The sequence below is a fragment of the Poecilia reticulata genome, linkage group LG2 (assembly GCF_000633615.1).
Source record: "Poecilia reticulata strain Guanapo linkage group LG2, Guppy_female_1.0+MT, whole genome shotgun sequence".
NCBI lineage: Eukaryota > Metazoa > Chordata > Actinopteri > Cyprinodontiformes > Poeciliidae > Poecilia > Poecilia reticulata.
Window position 1 is genome coordinate 6,865,162 of NC_024332.1, and position 22,337 is coordinate 6,887,498.

General features: G+C 39.4%; 1 protein-coding gene across 5 annotated transcripts in view; it reads left to right on the forward strand.

Annotated features, from left to right (window-relative positions):
* LOC103474219 (potassium voltage-gated channel subfamily H member 7-like) overlaps positions 1–22,337 on the forward strand; it is a 62,127-nt gene that overhangs the window by 28,126 nt on the left and 11,664 nt on the right. The window contains exons 4-12 of one of the 5 annotated variants that reach the window (XM_008425045.2): positions 2,215–2,694; positions 4,619–4,639; positions 6,325–6,348; positions 7,865–8,079; positions 14,038–14,463; positions 17,543–17,774; positions 17,865–18,032; positions 18,141–18,340; positions 21,311–21,563. In XM_008425045.2, the coding sequence (XP_008423267.1) occupies positions 2,215–2,694; positions 4,619–4,639; positions 6,325–6,348; positions 7,865–8,079; positions 14,038–14,463; positions 17,543–17,774; positions 17,865–18,032; positions 18,141–18,340; positions 21,311–21,563 (2,019 nt within the window). Of the gene's footprint in view, positions 1–2,214; positions 2,695–4,618; positions 4,640–6,324; positions 6,349–7,864; positions 8,080–14,037; positions 14,464–17,542; positions 17,775–17,864; positions 18,033–18,140; positions 18,342–21,308; positions 21,564–22,337 lie in introns of all 5 variants that reach the window. The other 4 variants (XM_008425051.2, XM_017301714.1, XM_008425061.2 and 1 more) reach the window with 4 other exon arrangements.

Here is a 22,337-nt window from a genome sequence, read left to right on the forward strand (position 1 = left end):
CAAAATAGTAACGCAGCAGGGAAGTCAGGATGTTGGATGCTCAGGTCTGATCTGCATTAGCAGAGTTATTATTAGAACAATTAAATTAATTTGCTCACTAAGAAGTCACACCTCCTCACTGTGCAGGGTTGTAGATCGTTCCYTCCCTTGCTGTTTACTAGAATAAATTRAGCAGAGGTTGAACTAGGCCACACAACGTTCGTTGGCTGCATTTAGTTACTCTTCATAATTTGTATATAGAATACTTCTTGTTGGTATTTCTCACTCTGAGTGCAAATGGTTTTTGCTTTCATCATGGCAGGAAGRCTTGTGTTTGGGAGCTGAAACACAAATGCAATATGTATGCCATATGTTCACGCGGCTAAATGATTCACTAGACGGAGGCCATGATTTGTTCTCCATATGCTTAAATCCTCAAGCGTTGCTGTCATAACATGACTGCACATATTGTAAAATGCAGAAAAGTGTGATTTGTAAATACTGTTTGTCAGTGAACAGGCAGCTCAGCATTTATCCTAAAGTTAGACTTACGTTTCACAACTGTTCCTGAGAGCAGAGTTGTCTTACATTTATCCTCCATGACTTTGTAACACTGGGCTTTAACTCTCCAGAGGCTATCAGTCACTCATTAAAACATTGAACGTAATCCTTTAAAGGATCCTCATCTCAGTGCACCGCTGCATTAGAAAATTTCAGTAAATGTCCCGCCCCCCTCATCCCCCTGTCCCACTATGAATAATTAAAGGGAAATTGAAGATTGAACTTGAGCCTGAAGCACAATAGGCATTTGTTTTGATGTGAGCTTTTCAGATTGCAGCAGTACCAGGCTTTCTGGTGCCATTAGCCAATACCTAAAATATCAGGTCTGAGGACTTGATTCAAGTTCTGTTTTAAGCACACTGGAAACAGCAGTACAAGGTCAAAACATGCAATGTTAWTCCCATTCTRTTTTTTTCCCTCAGTAGTTAAGTAGWGCTCTTGATTTTTTACTTTTTTACTTCTACATTTTACTAGAGTTTTATGTGATAGACCAACCTAAATAGTATATCGGTCAAAATGTTCTAAAACGCACTTTGTAATCTTGCCGGTCTCTTTWAGTATTTATCAACTAGCTTTTTGCATCTTGAGACCCAAACCTTTACCTATTCATCTTTTCAAAATAGGTCAAGTTCWGTCAGATAGGATTTAGAGTGTCTTTKCACATTTATTTCAAGTTTTGAAAAAAGATTCTCGGTTGGATTTAGGTCTGAACATTGACTAGGACGTTTCAACAGATGAACATATGTGATCCAAGCCAGTGTTTCTCMATTCCAATCCTCAGGGATCACAGCCCTGCGTGTTTTAGATGTTTCCCCTCTGCCACACAAGTGTCTTGAATAGGTGGGCGATTAACAGGCTTCTGCAGCACTTGGTGGCATACAYAGGAGGTCATGCATGTTTAAATCAGGGGTTCTAGAACAGAAACATCTAAAATTAACAGGRCAGTGGTCCCTGAGGACCGGAATTGAGAAACATGGATCTGAATTAATCTATTGTGGTCTTTACTCTTTGCTCAGAATCATCGTTATTGTGGGAAGGTTAAGAGTTTATTATTTAAGGCCGTAAGGATTTAATGATGACTTTCTTCTTGCCACTATTCCAGTAGAGTTTTTTTTTTTTTTTTTTTAAGGTTTTGTTGGCTCTAGTGGCCTTTATTTGAAAGTAGTTCGGCCGGAAAGAGGGCAATGAGAGAGGGGGAAGACATGTGGCAAATGTCACCAGGCTGGGAATCGAACCTGCGACCACCACCACGAGGACCAAGGCCTCAATATGTGGGTTGTGCTTTGCCCCTGCACCACCACAGCACCCTATTCCAGTAGAGTTGTAACTTGACAAACCTTTAAGGGTTTATGGGGTATTCATGCTTGCATTTCTACATTCTAAATGTCAACATCAGTGTTGCTTAAGTCCTCTCCTCAAGAGCTCCACCCTCTAACTTTTAGATGCATTCCTTATCTAGCAAAAATGAATTGTTCATCACCAGTCCTCTGCAGAGCTGAGTTACTGCATGTCAGGAAATTCAACCTTTTGACTCGAGTGTTTTAGAGCAGGAATGCAACTAAAAGCATTCCTACTCTACATGCAGGAGACATTCTACCCTTAGCATTTTAGCAAGAGATTGCCAGAACAAGAAGAATCTTGACAGTGCTGTTCTTCTACCTTTTCTCCCATCAGGTAGAGGGAGGTTCTTCCGCTTCCGTTTCCCAGCCTTGCCGCTCCTGGGCATCAGCAAGCAGTCCCTTCCCCAAGAGGACCCAGACGCGGTCATGGTGGACTCTCCTCGGCACAGCGATGGCTCGGTGGTCACACGTGACTACCAACTCCCCACMACTCGCGAGAGCTGCAGTCCATCCTATGCCAACGACACTCGCGCTCTCATCGGCCCCAGCCATTGTTCAACGCCGGTATCGGGTCCCTTAGACCACTCATCTCCCAAGGGCCCCTGGAATCGGATGTACCAGGGCCAGGCCATTGCCCAGACCCAACACCAGAGTCAAGAGGACACTCTTACTGCAGCGCCGTCAATCCCGGGCCTCACTCCGACTGCCTCTAGAGAGACTGTGTGCAGTATTCGCAGAGCCTCTTCTGTACATGACATTGAAGGCTTYGGCTCCAAGTACAAAACTACATTCAGGGACAGGCATGCCAGTGAAGGTAAGTTTTACCCAACTAAATCCACTATTGTTGATTGGCTACTAAGGCAGTTACTGTAGTCTGGAGAGATTYTWAAATCTCAGTAGGAGCTGAATTTTTATGCCTGAACTAGTAACCAGGTCAGTCGCAAGCAAATTAGCTGCCAGTGTAAGTTACTGCCCCTGAGAGCTGGAATATTCACAAGAGTCATTCTTAGTTCCTCAAAATTTGTTATGATACAGCTAAATAAATACTCAAAAAAAAATGGAAACGTAGCTAAGGCGTGTGCTGGTTATTACTTTCAAGAGCAACAGAGACGTGCAGAACTTTAGGGAAAAATTCTATGAYGATATCAGAAGAGGTTGCTGAAGGTAGGTCAAGAAGAAAAGTGGTCCTTCTACAGCAGAAGTTAGGTTTCACAAAGACAAAGAGCATCCTGGCGATGTTTGTTTCTCGAGTGTTGATGGAGAACTGTAACAAAGTCARTSTCCATTGCGTCTATGTGGCGTTAGAGAAAGTACATGATAGGGTACCAAGGGAGAAGGTCCTGTGTTCAGAAGTCAGGTCCAACAGAGATCATTTGTGAGGGTGGTGAAAGTCATGTACCAGGACAGCTAGACAGCAGTGAGATGTGAGGTAAGATGAGTTGAAAGTGCTTCCTTRTTTGCARTGATGATGTATAAGTTGATAAAAGACCAGAGGCAGCAGTCCCCATGGATTGTTATCTGTAGTAAGAGTAAGTTCTAGAGTTCTAGAAAGAAGGGAGCTCAGAGTCAGTGGAGAAAATAAGGAAATGATTTGTGAATGAGAGGGAAACACAATGCATCTTCAAGTGCTAGAGGCATAAAGCATGGATGAKTTAAGTGCCGGGGTCAAACATTCATAACAAGAGGCAGTGCACAAGACGGATCAAGAAGAAGGTGCAGGCAGCATGAAGTGGATAAAGAAAAGTGTTATGGGTAGTTAAAGATTGGTACCTGCAAGAGTTGSAGTAAGGCTTTACAAGATGGCATTATTATTGGATCTGCTACTATGTTGTGCTGTTAAAAACACTTTAATGAGTTCGACTGAGACGGTTTGGGCATGCAAAGAGGACAGATGGTTCATATTTTGTCAAAGGATATTGAGTGTGTGGTGGCAGGAAGGTAGAAAAAAGACCACAGAGGAGGCTCAGAGATGTACTGAATGATGATGTAAAATCCTAGAAGTTATTTGCTGTGTGAGAGCAAATAATAATCCTAATTTTAAAAGCAACATCMGAATGTTTCAAAACTCTTACAGGAAAAAGCTCTAAAAGTAAAACGGAAGCAAAGTCCTCCCCAACACGTGCACATCAAATATTTAGAATATTTTGAGACTGCATTGAAATAACACATTAACTGATGAATATTAACTAAATTTTGTACATAATAACAATAAATTACTCTTTTAGATTGTCACAGGGTAGGGTAGGTAGGACAGAAGAGAAAGGTATGGATAGGATGAGATGGAGGCCAGTAATCCACTGTGGAGACTGCCTGAAGTGGGAAGAAGTAGAAACTCAGTGTGYTTTAAATGAAAGATAATTTAACAATGATTAAACTTAATTTTACATACAAAAATGAATTTATTTAAATATTTATTGCCAAAAGAAAATGYGATAATTTGTCATCTTTTTTCACCTGCAAAAATGTAAAAATATACATACTGTGTGTCACTGATCATCTTTAGATTCCTGTCATGGTCATTTTTCCTCTAAAGCTGATAGTTAAAGTGCAGATTCAGCCCAATCAGTCTACTTCACCCATTAAGTGTGATTTTCATTGTAGTCTCYGAGAACAGCTGACACACTGATATGTGCGCTTCACTCCATTGAACTCTCCATAGGCCATGATTTCAGGTCTGATGCCACATTTATTCCTATTTCTTCACTCACCTGCAGTTCCCCTGTCTCTTTCCTCCTCAGACAATGGTCGCAATATCAAAGGTAACCAACAGCAGCTTGCTGCATCCTGGACTTGTGCTTCTTTTGGCACGCCTGTTGGACAAGACATGTATAACACGCAAAGCCTGCTTCTTTGCATGAATTTCTCCACAGAGGATTTCTGTTGAATGCAAATGCCTTTGTGGATGACTGACAGTGTGTTTGTAAGTTCTCGAAAGACTGGCGCAGCACTAATTGACGTAGTGTGAGTGTACACGACCGGCCTGACCCTCGCCAGTCGCTCGGGGAGGGCTCAGTAAAGAGAACACACACTGACCCGTGCACGCGCATGCATGAAGCAACACTTTCTATTTCTCTCCTGCTTGCTGTCTATTGAAGAAAATCAATGAAGCTTTCTGCGGTGAAACCTCCCACTGTCTTTGACCTCTGTTGTTTTTTTTTGTACACCCTTTGAATCTATGCTGCCACATCTAAATGAATAGAAACCGGGCTGTGTTTCCATTTAAAGTYGATACACACCCCTCTCCAACACTACAGTTATTAAAAAAAAACTTCACAAACRCACTTCTTATTCTGGATTTTACAGGACATGCTACTTATTTGCTGCCTATAGTAGTTTATTCATACACACTTTCAGAGGTTCAACATTGTGTCACATTATTACCACAAACTTTAATGCATGTGTTGAGTATTTATACATCAGACACAAACACAAAGTAGTGCATAACTGAAGTGGAAGCAAATGGATCCATGGTTTCAAATGCTTATAACAAACTGAAAAGTGTGGCATGCATATGCAATCACTTGATTTCAGCTTTGGGCTTCGAGACACGTTTTTTGCCCTTTGCTGTTTCCAAAATAGTGAAAGCTCAATCAAATTTGAAGAGTCTGTGAGCGGCAGTTGGATTTATGCTTGTATAAATTCAAACATATGATTATCCTTTAATGTAAACTATGGCAGCCCAGGTTMTTTGTTTCATCTAGTTGTCAAACTGGAAACAAAACCTTTTTCACKGTATCAATTTGTTTGCAACATTTAAGATGTTTTTCTCCATGACTGGCCAACAGTATTGAATTGTATCAGCCTGCATTTAAAATCTCCAACATAAAATAACAAATACTCCACTCCAGAGTTAAGTCCGGCTCCATATTTCTATCCGGCAGCACTKGCATCYCTCATGCAGACCCGTTGGTAAATAATAAATYAGTCTGCTGCTCTCGTATACCTACTGTTCTGAGTAAGCTAACTTGATCAAACCTTTTCTAACATTCCTCACTACAAAATAAGTAACAAAAGTATKAACGATGCTGATATTGTATCGGATAAATATTGGTATCAGCTGATATTCAAAGCTGCAACATCTGTATGGTAGTTGAAGTGAAAAAGTTGAATCGGGACATGAAAGCCATGCATCTTACTTGCACTTTATACTTATGCCTACTTTGAACCATCACTTAGAATCCCATTAAAGTTCAAAACTTGTGGTTGCAGTGTGGCAAAATGTAGAAAAAATGCCTGATTCTTTATTTACATTGAAGATTAAGTTCTAGAAGTGTACCTGACAGCATCAGGTCTCTGATCTYGTTATCGCAGAATCAGCCAAAGTGATTGTCTGATAATRGCACAATGTTGATGTTGTTTACGCCCATGACCCTACAGTCCAATCAGCGTCCATAATCCCACTTTCCCCTCTACCTCCTATTTCTTCTCTCCCCTGGTCTGCTAGTATCGCGCTCCTGGATGGCTGGGGGTATGGCTTCTGCTTTATCTTTTAAGTTATTCTTTATGACTGCTGTGATGTACCCTGACTGTGGCATGCATTGAAGCTGCGCATGCAATCTCTCACCCTCAGCTGTCTGTTTCCCTGTCCTTGACTCTCAATCACTGTAACATTCTTGGTGAAAAGGGAAGCAAAGCAGAGCAGCCTTCCTTTGCTGGCTCACACAACTGAATCAGCAAGTCTGTTTTTTCACTYTCGATCATTCTCATTGGGCCACATGTCGGTGTGCGTGTCTGTATGATGGTGTCATATTCTTGAAGAGTTGTATGCTTTCGTAGGAGGCCAGAAACTTCATGTCTGCTAGGCAGTTCTTTTTTTAAATGCTGTAAAATCCTGGAAAGTATAACACGCTTGGATAAGGAAGCATTACATAATGGAAGTTTACATAATCTCAACTTTGGCATGGTTAGTCATATTAAGTTTGGCCTTTAATGATTTATTTGGACTGTTTTTGTTGCTTTTTTTCAGGGTGGAAGATTATACAACACTTAATTTTAATTAATTTTAAAAACAACATTAAGTGTGTAAGTTTGAATCGGTGGATTTGTGTAATCCACATGGGGTAAAATACGARCATATTCACCCAAATCATTTGATGAAGGTTTTCAAATTTCTGTTAACTTCTACATCCAGATCTTTCACCCAAAGCATCACAGACAAACCATCCGGAGTCCAGAACTGGTGATTTTTAGCTTCACTAGCCTGTCTGAAACCCAAAMATCCACCGCACCCTAAATGCTAACACGTCACCAAACAACAACACTCTTAAGTGTGAACGTTGTGGCTGAGGGAAGAACAAGACTCAAAGTTATTTATGTTCAATGTCAGTGAGGTGTTTAAARTGAAAGCAGATTGCACTCAAGGTTTAGGAAGCTATTTGAATGTTTTCTATTGTTGGATGTTTATTTATGCCGCTACAGCACAGAGACWTGGGTGGTGGCTGGAAATTTTGCTCCTTTGTTGTTWAATACTTCTACAGTTTTTGTCGATTCATGTCAGACTTTTTGTGGTATAACAAGAAGTGACACAGGAAGTCGATTTGAACAGAATCTGTTCAAATAAATCAATAAAAACCAATCAACCATGAAAACCTTGATGCCCATGACGAGTCTGTGTAAACTTCTGACTGCAAATGTATGTTCAAGCTCCATCAGACAATGACTTGTTTTCAGTGTTGGGTTGCATTCTTTGATTTTTGTCCTGACAGTTGACATTACCTTTTAATGAGGAGCTTTAAGCAGCCTGTTAATTCGAGATGGGTCAGTCAGAGGGTGTAGAGTTTGTATTTCGGTGTCTGTCTGTAATGTCAGTGTTGTGTTGTGGTTCCACATACACCAACAGCGAGGACCTCTCCATTCTCACTCCCTGTGTCATGACACAAATGACCCACCCCGGCTGTTTTCTGATGTCCACAGTTCACAATCCTAACAAAAACCTGGGCCACCGTCGATCGGCGTGATCCTCATCCCATCGCTTTCTCTTTCAGGGCCACTCAGCCACATCAAGTCCAGCCTGCTGGGCTCCACCTCCGACTCCAACCTCAACAGGTACAGCACCATTAACAAGATCCCCCTCATCACCCTCAACTTCTCTGAAGCCAACAATGAAAAGAAGTGTCCCTCCCCTCCTTCTTCTGAGAAGACCATCATTGCCCCAAAAGTCAAAGACCGCACACATAATGTCACAGACAAAGTTACACAGGTAGGGTTATGGATTTTCTTTTCTTTTTTTTAAACGGGGGTAGCGTTCCTTTTTAGTGAAATCTGAGCTCAGCCAGCAGTAACAGTGGATGTCATTATGATACCACACGTTTGAAATCTGTTTTTTTTATGCAAAATTGATTTTTTATTTTTTTTTTACTTTACATCATGTTATAATAGTATTCCCTCATCAAACGTGTGACTTAGATTTTTTTTTATGCACATTTGGGAAGTCCTTTAATCTCCCATGGCAACATCCATAAAAACATTAAGGGGTTAACAGAGGAATGATGCTGTGATGACTTCTTGAAGCGAGAGTGTTGGAAAAAGCAAGAGTTTCTTAAAGAGACAGGCCTAATTTCAAGGCATAAAATTATGAAGTAAAATTTAATCTAAGTCGTATTTGATATATTCTTTATTTTTATAAGAACTGAAGGTAATATAGTGTCTTGATTGTGATATAAATGGTACTTTGTGGCTGGAAAACAGATGTTGAAATTCACAGGATGACAGAATCTGGCCGTGAATTTCATTTTGTACTCCAGTTACTAATGAAGTAAAGTCAAAATKAATTAAGTTTGCTTTCTTTTCTGTTTCATATATTAACAAACTGTAAATACTTTTTGCCTCCCTATTTTTAGTAGTTTGTGTCATCAGGATTGTGCTCGACCACCACAAGGTACTGCATAGTTGAAGAAAGTGAGGGTAAAATGCCTCATTTTTACTTTTTTTTTTTTTTTACTAATAAACCTAAAGAACTGTAGCATGGACTTGCATACAGCTTTCTTTTCTCTGATTCCATGGATTTTGTCTTCACCTAATTAGTAAATAGAGACTAATAGAGACTAAATAGACACACTGTGTTGTGTCTTCCACTACACAAGTTCGGCCATTTAAAGGACAAAAATGAAAGTCGTTGTTGAAAGAAAGCCATGAGAAGTCCCATTTACACTTTACCACAAGCAATAGATACATGGAAGAAGCCGGAGTACGCTGAAGGAAACAAACCAGACTACAGTGGGTAATCTGATGTGGGCAGATTGAATCCACAGTCTCATCTGTCCGCTTTGAGTCTGAGGATACTTAATTGAAACTTAAGGGGGCTAATATGTAGAAACCGCAGAGGTGTCTTTCACTTGCAGTGAACAAGTTGGGATACTCTTACAGCTGCCAGACAGCATCCACAGCTTCAGGCAGATTTCTAGAGTTACAGTCGCATACGGAGGTCATCACCTTGGTTCCTGGCAAGATTGAGACCAAACACCAAGTAGACGGGCAGTGTAAAGCAATGTATTACAAGGGGTAGGTCAGAGCTTCCTCCAAACCACAAATTCCATCTCAGTTTTGCATTTTTATCCATCACCAGTGTATCGGATAGAAGACAGAAGAAGTTGACCCCTGTCTGCACTCAGACCGCCTCTGCTAGAGGTCGTAGACAACATCTAGAGGCAACAAGAGGGCAACATGGTGTATCGTACTGTTTGAGAATTGATTTCAGTACTATAAAGTTAAATGAAAATTATAGTTTTGTTTTTTGTTTTTTAAGTTTGACGTGTATTTGCATTCCATTCTCCTGGTTTATTCCCACATAGAGTCACCTTTTACTTCAATTATCATATTTTCCAGACTATAAATTGTTTGTCAGGTTCTTACAGCAAAGATGGTTGAATTCAAATGACTTTATTTAGAAAAAGATTGAAAACCTTCTCTTCAAAGTTATGGATTATAACTTGTGTTGGGCTGTCATGTAAAATCTCAATAAGATAGATTGAGATTTGAATTTGGACAAGTTCAATGGGGTGTTAATGTCTTTGCCAGGTGCTGTTTCTGCGTATGGAGACATACCATCAGAGAGATGGTGCTATGTTTCCATCATCTTGAGTTTAAGAGTATAATCAGTTCTCTACAACCCTTGCTGTGAAGAACACAAAGAGACAGCAGATGTCTTGAAACCAACTCCGGACTCCTGCATTCATCTGAAGCTACGATCAAGGTTTTGAACAGACATGCTCTCTGCTGGCCTTGGCCGCCTTGCTGATCACAGACAGATGGAGGGTTTACCCAAGAAGCTGGTCACCAAAGAAAGAGAGCGCCCTCGCAGCACCCCATAATGCTTCCCAACATTTTGAACGTGTCAGTTTGTATGTTTTATGCCCACATGAACCTCAGATGCCTACTGCTGTCCAACTTTAAATTCCTTGGCTTTATCTGAAACTGAATCATTAATGACAAAAGCCACAGGATGAAAGATTGAAATCCTAAGAATCCTACAGTCTTTCTGACGGAAGAGCCCAAATAGATCCAAAGAAGGGGGGGAAATCTGGTGTTCATTTGCATTTTTTAAAGCAAGTGGGATTGTGGGATAACTTTTCATTATCCCACAAGAGTTTGAGCATAGCTAAACTAGGTGCAATAAATAATTAAGGTGGTATCTTTTATTTAGACAAAGATTGGCTGCAACACCCTAATCTAGAGCTGTAATTCTGCCAACTATCCGATTCCTCCCAGGGTTTCTACCAGACGGAGGGATACTGTCTCCATATATACCGATGGCTAGTGGAGTTTTAGAGAATTGTCATGTTGTCTTGAATTTGACTTGAATGATGGAAGGAATGGAAGGATTTCAATCTTTAGTTTAATGTACAGAAGCTAATGAAGCTTATCTGACCTTCACCAGACTCTAAATTGTAATTCCTGTTGGATTCAAGTGTTAGGATTTTTTCACATAATGTCAAAATAAGAAGATGGCAGAAATTGTCTTGGAGAAGTAATTTTTGCTACTCATCAACCTGAGAACATTTGTAAGGTAAATTTTAAACAGTTTGAAGACYGACAGATGACTTGCAAGAATAAAATTATTTTATACAAACTCCAAAATCACCCTGAAGAGCTTCCTTCCAGACTATTAGCGTGCTAAATGTTMATTTCTAATTTTAAAAAAATTGACAGATCGAGTTGTCCTTGACTAGAAGCACTGCTTTTCTTTTAAATAAATAATAAAATGATGATATAGATTTGCAAAATTTGAAGTAATCCTTTACAATTTGGGATCAAACTAAATATGTTTGGTGAGAATGTGTAGCATCATGCTTGAGGAAAACTAAACAAAAATTGTCAGGCAAAAGACTTTGTAACTGTTGGTGGTGGAGGATTYATGATTTGAGGTGGTTTTTCAGCAACAAGTCTTTGCGGTCAATAATTCTTGAGTCGGATAGCAGATTTTTTGATGCGAACAGGGAAGCCATTTTGTAAAGRAGACTGAGCTGAAAATATTGTAACATAAATTTAAATCCTCTCATTTTATTGGATGCAAAGTTTTTGGTGAAACATTTTCTGCACTAGTAAGTTGGACTTTTGATTTGAGCACATTGCCTTTTCTTGTGTCAAGGTTTTAGATGGACCACAAAGCACCTTCTGGTAGCTTCAATTTGACAAAACAATTATGTTACTGGAATTAAAGCAGCTAGTCTGACTCATGAAATTAGCCCTTACACTGATGATACATTACTCTTTCTACAAAATGTGGAAACATTTTTGACATTAAAACTTATAAACACGGTCTTATTTACCTTGTTATTCCATCATTAGACCACTAACAAGTGTTTAGTGGTCCAACAGTACCAATTAACATTGAAAACATAAAAATACTCCATAAGAAAGCAATATAATCAGTTATTGCTACTAAAATTGGTCCTGCAAGCAATGTTGACTACATCTGGGATTCTTAAATGATTTTAGTTGCGGACAGAGCAAATTATTTTGATGATCCCATTTCGTAGCATGAAGGACTTGGAAAGCTGTCCTTTCTTTTCCCTTAGCTTAGATTTTCCTGCAGCTAAATATTGAGTTGGATCACAATCAAAATAGGCATTTTACACTCCAACCTTTAATAAAGTGGAAGTTTGATGAATAATAGAACACATTCACTTTGTCTGTCCTTTAGTTTCTGATTGATTTCAAAGGTTATTCCACACAGAGGGTAATAGCTTTTGACCCTGTCCAGCGCTCAGGATGGAGAACTTTCTAATGGCCATTTCAGTTAATAACACTTCAGCCGCCTTGGTGCTATACATCATCCCTCTTCTCCATCGACCTTTCTGCCTTTATAATCACTGAGATTATAAAGGTGGCCAGGAATAAGATAAGGAAATATCCGAAGATGATGAATGCCAAATATATTCAGTTTCAATTCCCAGCTTTATCACTCACAGTAACTGTGTCTCTGTCCTTCTGGTCCTCATATGTCCCAATCCTCTCTCTGTGTGATCCTTCGTTGGACTTCCATAATTACTGAAGGAGTCAATGCCTGAGGATTACTTGGGAAACTTAAATGAATAGCCGTTTCCCCTACTTGAGCTAATTATTACCTCAAACAAAATGAGAATGTCAGGTGAAATTGACCATGTTGATGTTAGGAATTACTAGRGTAAATATTACAACTACAAAGATGGTCATATTGTCTGATAATTACACCTTTGTCTTTCATGCAACCATCCAGATACAGAGTCTTGCTAACATATTGATACTGCTTGAACTTTCTCACATTTTGTCACCTGCTATTGCAATTGAATGCATTAYACCACTGCAAAGTGGTGCATAACCGTGAAGTGGAAGGGAAATGACTTTCAACATTCTGGAGGAAAAAATGCGACAAGATATTTCATTTATATTCGTCTCCCTTTGACACTTCTGAACAAAATCAGTGCCTTAAGAAGTCGCCTTATTGAATATAAGTACATTTTCTGCGCTYCGTGGCATTTTGATCATAGGGCGAAAAGTTCAGTTTCATCTAATCAGAACAACTTCTTCCACAAGTTTACTCAAAGTAAAAGGGGAATAGTAAAAATATAGACCGTTTTTTAATGTATTGTTTTTGTAARCATGTTTTAAGCCATGGATCCTCTCCATTTTACCTGACAATTATGCTGTACTTTCCCATACAACCGCAAKAAAATATGTTGATGTTTGCTGTTATAAAAAGATTTAACCTTGTAAGACCCACTGTTGTGTTGACCTCAGCCAGGAAATGGCTCAGCTGCAGAGAGAGAAGTCTTTCCTGGAGCAAGAGATTATGCAAACGGAGGAAACCAAATGACAGAATTTGTAAAAAATAATATACAAATGCTGACTTTTCTTCAGTTTTTTTTAATCCATTCTTAGAGATTGAACCATAGAGTTCAGTCATAAAGTAGTGCTATTGGATAGAAAAGTTCCTCCCACAAGGTCATACTCTGCCACAACTTGAAAAAACCCCTGAAAAGCCTCTGTGACTCAGTGTACCAGTTTATTCAAAAAGAAAGTAAAATGTCTTTTCATATTTTTGGAWGATCATTAAAACATCTAGAACATGTGTACATGTCATTTTCATACATGTTATTACAAACTCATTTTTATGTAAAAAAAATTATTTTTATGTAAAAAATTCAGAAAACATATTTTGATATCCAAGGTACTCCCACAAAAACAATCTTCAAGGTGGAATTTTTTTCATGTGTGTCTATGTCCGAGTTAGATTGAAATGGCATAAGCACTTTTGCAAGTCAATGCACAACTGGAAACTGAAAGATATGTGATGCTTATRTAACGGTTATTCAGGAGCAGCTGGATCAGGAATAGCTTATTCTGTCTGTCTAATATGTTAACATTTCAGCTGCAGCCGCCTCACTCGAAGCATTTTTTAATCTTTTACTTAACAGATGATTTATATAAGCATCATGCCTAGAATATTTTGCTTGCCAGATAATTTTTAATTTGCATTTTTCCTKCACATCATATATACCCCCGCGAGACTCCTCATGAAGAAATGTCTTAACCTTTTATTTTTCTGTCCAAACTCTTGCAGTTACTTGTCAGCTTTTTTTTTGTTTTGTTTTGTTATATTTGTGGAAACTCTGGTGCAAACGATTGACTCTAATAAGAAATCATTGCAGCAAATTGATAAATGATTGTTTCTCCTCAGGTTCTGTCTCTGGGTGCAGACGTGCTTCCTGAGTATAAGCTCCAGACTCCACGCATAGACAAATGGACCATCCTCCATTACAGTCCTTTCAAAGCAGTGTGGGACTGGCTCATCCTGCTGCTGGTCATCTACACYGCCATTTTCACCCCCTACTCTGCTGCCTTTCTCCTCAACGACCTGGAGGAGCAGAAACGACGGGTGTGCGGCTACTCCTGCTCTCCGCTGAACGTGGTCGACCTCATAGTGGACATTATGTTCATCGTGGACATCCTAATAAACTTCAGAACCACTTACGTCAACTGCAACGAGGAAGTGGTGAGCCATCCGGCCAAGATCGCCATCCATTACTTTAAAGGCTGGTTCCTCATAGACATGGTGGCGGCCATCCCGTTCGACCTGCTCATCTTTGGCTCAGGGTCGGATGAGGTGAGAACAGACAGAAGCTGGTTAGTAAACTAACAAGAGATTATGCTGATTTTTTGTTTGTTTTTTCTCTAAATTTTTACAGCAATTTTCTCAACCACAGTTCTTATGACCTTTGCTGAGTTGATGTATGTATTAATGATAKCACAACCCACATTAACAGATGTTACAAACACAGCAGGACTGAAACRATTAATCGGATTAATCGTGATGAATCGATTGAGAAAAGTAAACAAATTTGTTGATACAGGCTCACAAAAGGCATTGAAAAGGGAGTCCACATTAACCTCCGGCCTAAACCGACGACCAAATGTTTCTATGTCTCCTTCATGTATCCTGGTTCATTCGTTGTAACATCGATGGCTCTGAGCTGTAATCTTAAGCAGTTAGCCTCCTAAATCAATCTGACAYTCAGCTGTCAAATCTGCTTCCCTCTTATATTTTTCAAGAGTCAGACAGCAGAGCCTSAAAGAAATCAGTTAAAAGGTCTCCGTCTTCTGCTGGCAACTCTGCAGCAGAGAAACTATTCTGCTCATGAACGTCTGAGGGGGACGAGTCAGCAAATTATCTGACTGTAAGAGAGCAATTAAGAGTGTTAAGGTTCTCTCATATMAGCTGGAAAAGGCATGAATGCTTTGTTCTGAGCCACTTAACCTGAAAATTAYATCAACATTTCACTTAATTTACCTCAATATTGTATTAATAGTTATTAGATATACAATAACAGAGTTAAAATAAGATAATCTTTTTAGTCCCASAAGTGAACACTTTAGGCATTCAAATAATTCATTTTAGCCATAGCTATGACTTTGCAGATAATTTACATTATTATCTTTCTCCAGCCTTAAACTGCTTTGATAAGAATATGGGTTTTTTTTAATCTCTTGCTTATATTTTCAAGTCAAGGCAAAAGGCAAAATTAAGGCATTTAATTAAAATGGCAGATTCTGCTGCATGTATTTTGGCTCGCCCTCAAGACAGAACACACTGCGATTGCTGCTTGTAGAAAGAAATGTCAACCATTTGATTCTCGGTCATAATTTRCAATTAGCTATGTGATCCTTGGCGGAAGTCCATAGCCAGGGGGCCGGAGTGAGTGAAAGGTGTTGGGGGGGGTGAGACAACTGGCATGATGATGCTGGATGACTTGTGGAGTGACAGAATGTGTGTTCCCGTTGTGTTCTAAGCACACTGTCAAAATGCAGAGAATGACAAGACGGGATGTATTTTTAGCTCCTCCAATCACCACCAGCAGCTAAAAATAGCACCTCCATGAAGATGTTGCTTTCCAGCTTTTTATACAGCAGCTTGAAATATATTTAGACATTTTATGCACCTTTTGTTGCCTGGAAACAACACGTGACATGTGACTCTTGYGTGTTTTCGGTTTTATTGCTCAGCTATGACAGGATAATTTGAAGCGTCTTCTAACAGGGTCGCCTTTGATGGTCTAAAAAAGACTTTTAGCTTGCAGGCTGGCAGATTGGGAAAGAAATTTTGCGGCGATAAATTTCCCTACAGGACTCACCGGCATCTGTCCTTTATTTCCCTATCAATGCCACCTCCTGATCCATTGTTATGTTTTCAATAACAGATTCATATTGACGGTGTCTTCTCTGTACCTTCTCCGAATAACCAGAAACCTAAAACGACTGACAAACTAAAGCTAGTCATTGATTTATGAAAACATCAGACTTTACTGACTATCTTTAACTTTTCAACTTCTTTACTCCAAGTATTTTTGATAAGTCACTCTACAGACAATGTGAACATCATTGCATAGCATGAGACAGGAAGCTTCTAAGTGGAACATGATTGGACTTTATGTGAAAGAGCATCATATCCAACTGTGGATCAAAGTAGTTATTATATATTTTATTGGCAGATCAGGTTGCTTCCTCTCCATATTTAGAAATTGAGAGGAAACAAAATTATGCCAGCTCCCTGAGAGCGATATGCTCAGTTGGGCTACGCTGGTTTTATGATGTCTCCGAGATAAGATGATGCTTGGTCATTAAGAGCATTACATGACTCTAATTTCCACTCGGGGTGTTACAGGAAGCGGCGTTATAAAAGTTAAAATAATAAACCGCATGTCAGGGAGGCGATCTGGTTATTGGACTGATGTCATTTTGCAAGATGCTGCCACCGAAATGCTTGACAATTTGAATGCTCAACTCAGAGTCACATCAGTCATTTTTAACGCTGGTAGACAGAAACCACAAGCTTCAGTCAATCTTGACAAACAAGACGTCAATAGACTTTGGTTTTCAAATATTTTTACTCCAATTCTAATTTGATTTGGTCTTAAATCCTACATGCTTTTCAGTTACCACACTCGCAGGTTCTCAGCCAACACTCTGCATGTAGTGGATGCGCGCCGCGTCTTCTGTCCAGGTCACTCCGTCAGCTGCGCTACACCTAAGGCGGTGCATGCTCACAGATAATGTGCACTAGATAATTTAGGCCTCATCTGTTTCTATATGACTCATTCGCTGCTCAGTGAGTTGTCAGCACCAAGGGCAGATTCTGTTGGCAGAATGTAACGCAGTGGATGAGGGAGGAGATTTCAGGGTGAGATTGGTCATATGCAGGTTCTGTAACGGACCCATCAGAAAAAAACACTCCAAATTCAAATTCAACCATCCATCTATAATACTGGCTGCTTTAATCTTTTGCAATAATCTGTCATATTTACTCTTGCATGCACATGAGGTGTAATTAAACAAGCATAGATGTGAAGAAGCCCTGCTACTGCCGGAGATGGTCCCCCAGGATATTAGTGTAATTGTCAGGCGTGATAAGGAGTGGTAGGAACAATTAGCTTTCTTTCTTTTTGTGTTTACTACTGCATGACACTAATAGATTGGGACGAAGTGTCATAACTGCACTGTATGTTCAGAAACTTGTTGGTGTTGTGGAGAGATATCAGGACTGTACACTGTTTACAAAAAGACACAACAAACTAGGGAGCATAAAGATAAATGAATTAAGACAATACAACTACACAATAAAAGGGAAAACATCAACTTTTTGATAATTTTTCCATATATCTGAGTCTCTTTTGCTTTGTTTTATCCAGACCACCACTCTGATCGGCCTGCTAAAGACGGCCCGTTTGCTCCGCCTGGTGCGAGTTGCTCGTAAGCTGGACCGCTACTCAGAGTACGGTGCCGCTGTTCTCATGCTGCTCATGTGTATATTTGCCCTCATCGCCCACTGGTTGGCCTGCATCTGGTATGCAATTGGCAACGTGGAAAAGCCTTACCTGGAGCATAAGATCGGCTGGCTGGACAATCTTGGCGTGTCAATAGGTATTTTCTGGTAATACAACCTTCACCACACAGTTAAAATGCACAATCAAATAAAAATCCTCGATGTTGTCATTTTTATTCCCCCTTAAGGAAAGAAATATAACTACAGTGACCCCAGCTCAGGCCCTTCCATCAAAGATAAGTACGTCACAGCTCTTTACTTCACCTTCAGTAGTCTGACCAGTGTGGGCTTTGGGAACGTCTCCCCCAACACCAACTCTGAGAAGATCTTTTCCATCTGTGTCATGCTCATTGGATGTAAGTTACCATGCTTCTTCCTAAAGTTTCATTTATTCACTTGCGTATTCAACCCTCAGTTTWTGCACCTACCGATATTTATCACTGAACTTTGGGTTCGTTTGCCAGCTCTAATGTACGCCAGCATCTTTGGGAATGTGTCTGCCATCATCCAGAGGTTGTACTCTGGCACGGCCCGCTATCACCTCCAAATGCTGCGAGTCAAAGAATTCATCCGCTTCCATCAGATCCCCAACCCACTCAGACAGAGGCTGGAGGAGTATTTCCAACACGCGTGGACATACACCAATGGCATCGACATGAATATGGTAGGAGTTGGAGTGTTTTGGTTTGTTACGTTTACAAAGAGAAGTACAAAGAGTTTGTTTTTGCTTCCCATTGTTCCTTCTCTCTCTCCTCCAGTTTCATTTGTGAGTTGGATGTTTTGAACCCAGTTTTTGATGAATGTCAACTAGCCTGTCCTGAACAATGCTCTTACCAAATCAGTGTGACGCTCCCTTGCAATGTCATTGGCATAGTATAATGTTTTCATTTGTTATACCACTCAGTGTTCAGTCATAGCYACATTTGAAACAAAACTTTGGATGCAGGCAGTAACTTGGCTTTACTTATCATGATGATGCTCATGGTACTTATACAAGTTTGTCTTTTCCATGTCTGCCATGTCAAATGGATTGACCCCGCCACTCTGGTAAGAGCAGGAGGTACATGTGCTMMCTCACCTCATGTTTCTCTCTGTCCTTCAGCTGTAGATCTTATGTGTATCACAGTTGTAGTGGAATGCTTCGAGTATTTTTGTGCTTTTTGATTTTTTTTTTATGTTTAATTTGCTGTATTTTTCATTGTTGCCCCAGATATGCACGTTACTAAAAGCCATATTTTTGTCACTTCAGTCACATAACCTTAGGTGCGTTTCGACTGCAAGTACCAAATTTATTGGTCACTGACAACAAATTTGTCAGTGACCAAATCTATATTTCAAGGTTTTAAACTCTGAGTATAATGTTTTATCTGCATATTTTGAGATGCAGATAAAATCATCTCAACCTGCCTAGGATTGGACATTAATAAGAGTTTAAAAYAGATTTTTGTAAACAYCAACGGTGGTTGTAGCCACCGTTGGAGAGCTTTTGATTATAGCTCCACGGCTGTAAAACAGCCTTCTGTTATTATTTGTAACATAACCAGTTATCCTTTTCATAAACATCTGTTAGCTACATTTAATTCTGTTTGAGTTTAATCCATTAATGGTGTTACTGAAAAGGTGATCTATCTTTTCAGATGATTAGAGCTGCAGGTTTTAAGTGGTTCTGAGAGAGAGAGAGAGAGAGAGAGAGAGAGAGAGAGAGAGAGGTACTGGGTAGGAAACAGTCGAAACACAGCTTACACTGTAAATTCACTGTTCAGAGCATGTCTTTGTTAAAAAAAAAAAAAAAAAACACCCAGGACAGTAATCGTCCTAAATAGGCCAACTAATAAGTCTATCACCGATAGACTTGCATGTGGCCTGAAGGAGGTGCTTTCTGCATGAAGTCTGTGTATCCAAACACAACCCCATGATATTCATTGGATATCAGAGACGGAGTGAGTCATGCCTAGAAGAGTGGGCACTGCCTCGCCTTCCACTGCCAGGTTTCCCTCCCACTGTGGGACACTTGGCTGTGGACACTGTGGTGGCACCTGCGTTTGCCAAATGTTGTTCAGTCTTTCTTTTTCAAATCCAAAGCTTTTTTTTCTTTCTTTTATGTACATATTTTTTGGTAACGAGCAACAAAAGGTTTGTTAGAGCCAGAAAAATCGGTTCAGGCAACATTTCTTTTGCGCTGCTCGTCTTACCGGCACATTGAGTTTTAGATATGAAAACAACAGAGAGAAGAATTGTGTTAACTCATTTGAACTGTCACTTACGTGTCCCCAAGAAGTTTTTTGGTTTTTCCTTTGCCTTCCAGCGTCTGATAACGTGGTGCTTATTTACAGTCAGCTCAAGCTGTCCGAGGAATATTAGTTGTTTTGTGTTCTCTGTAGTTTTGTCTTTAAATGGTAAGTGTACTATAAGTTACCGACTTTCAGTAGTCCATGTAAAAAAGTAAAAGCAAAAAAAATTATATTATCCAAACTAAAACTGCTGTATTTATAGGCTAACCTTCTAAGAAGAGTTTTTAAGATGATTTGTGATTTTATTGATACTGTTTGAACCTTTTCTGATTTTATTACATTGCAGACACAAATTTATTGTTTGGATTTTTGTGCTAAACCAACAAAAAGTAATACTTTGTAGAACTACATCTACCAGCTTTTTGGGACTGACTCTGGAGGCTAAAATAATGTTTTTAGAAATAATTGGCAAGATTGTACCGTATTCTACAGCAGCATATTAGTGCCATTGGAGATTTTATTTTATTTTTTGTAGTTTTTATTTTAGAGTAATTTTCCACCCGAACAGACAGGAATTGTGAGATTAATATCAGAAACTTTCTGAAAAAATGCGAAAATTTCTGAATTTGAAAAGTCGAAATTTTGCCTCTGATTTTGGTATTAATCCCACATTTTTTTGAGAAGATTAAAAAGTCAAAACATATAGGACTTTGGGAATTTTCTGAGTTTCAAAAGTAGAAAATGTACAACTTTCCAAACTCTGAAATTTCCTTGTCTTTTCTAGAAAATTTCAGAGATTTTTGATAAAAATGTARTTCTTTATTTTTTATCTACAGTGGTCCTGATACGCTGGYATAGTATTCTTTGGTCAACTCTGACCAGAATCTTACAGATTTGCATTTGGGAAGATAACAAATAAACAAAAAGAAACAAGTTCACTTCACATTTATTCATTACCCTGTTTGTCTGTCGCATAAAATCCATTATAAAATACACAATGTTTGTGTTTGTAATTTGATAAAATATGGAGAAGTTCAAGTGTTAGTTCTTTTCATGTACATGTTAAGATTTAACTTTCAAATAGAGAACATTATTCAATCTGTGCTGTCTTTTAGGTGAATCTGTGAATGTTCTGTCTTGTCCGCTCTAACGTTCTCTAAAAACTCTGAAGGAGCTTGTGGTGTTTTTTTTTTTGTTTTGTTTTGTTGTATTTTTTTAACTGTGCGGTTTAGGTTTTGAGAAGAAGGGAAGAACACACGTGGCAACTGTAGCAAATTTCTCTGGAAAAACYTTTCRAATTGACACGCAAACATCARCCTGAACGAAAATCACACAAGAAAGTCGCAGTTTGAAAACRCTTCCACAGCCATTCACACGTTCTTTGACCTTTAACTCCTTCCCAGGTGCTGAAGGGTTTCCCAGAGTGCCTGCAGGCGGATATCTGCCTCCACCTGAACAAGAGCCTCCTCCAGGGGTGCAAGGCGTTCCGCGGGGCCACCAAGGGCTGCCTCCGCGCCCTGGCCATGAGGTTTAAGACCACCCACGCTCCCCCCGGAGACACGCTGGTCCACAGTGGAGACGTGCTCACGGCGCTCTACTTTGTGTCGCGCGGCTCCATCGAGATCCTGAAAGATGACATCGTGGTGGCCATTCTAGGTGAGTTGATGCTYTWTCTTCAAACCCCAGCAGCACTTTTCARTGATGCATGACAGAGTATCAGTGCCACTGTAGATAGAACAAAAATAAAGGGTGAAGGTCCTCCCAAAAATCWAAGTTTTCTAGAAAAACCACAGGATTTTCAGAATTTCAAAAGGGGAAAAGGTYTRACTTTTGGAAATTTTCTTTTTTTTWAARKYMAMMAWTKKWWTTTTTTTTCTCCATTTTTTATGTCTATTCGAAACACAAGAATTACTCTTGAAAATAAGTAATCAGTGCAGTAACTGGATTGCTTTCTTGAAGAAGTGGCTAGTAACTAATTACTAACTAGWTCCACATAACTTGAAAAAACACCATTTCATATCTCAAATAAACCAACTACTCAGTTTGTTTTGGGTATTTTTCTGGGTTTTTGTGTGTTTGGTGTAAAATTATGAAACAAAAGGAAATAAATACGCAATTTACAAAATCTTTTCCTAAGAACTGTAAAGWTGTGCACCAATAAATCAAGCCCTGTACAACCCGTTACCTTTACAGCTTACCTAACTCGCCTCTCATTTCTCTGCTTCTTCCCATCGTGATGACTCTGCATTAGTTACAAAGTGTGGTTGCTGCAACTGAATCACTGGTTATAGTGGCGTCACCCACACAGACAGACTCATAATTCAAAAATTAAAGTAGAAATGCACATGGTTTTTAATTAGTCTTGTTAATGAGTCACTGTGACACATCAAAAGAAGCACAAATTGACGGTCCCATCAGTGCAGGCTGCTC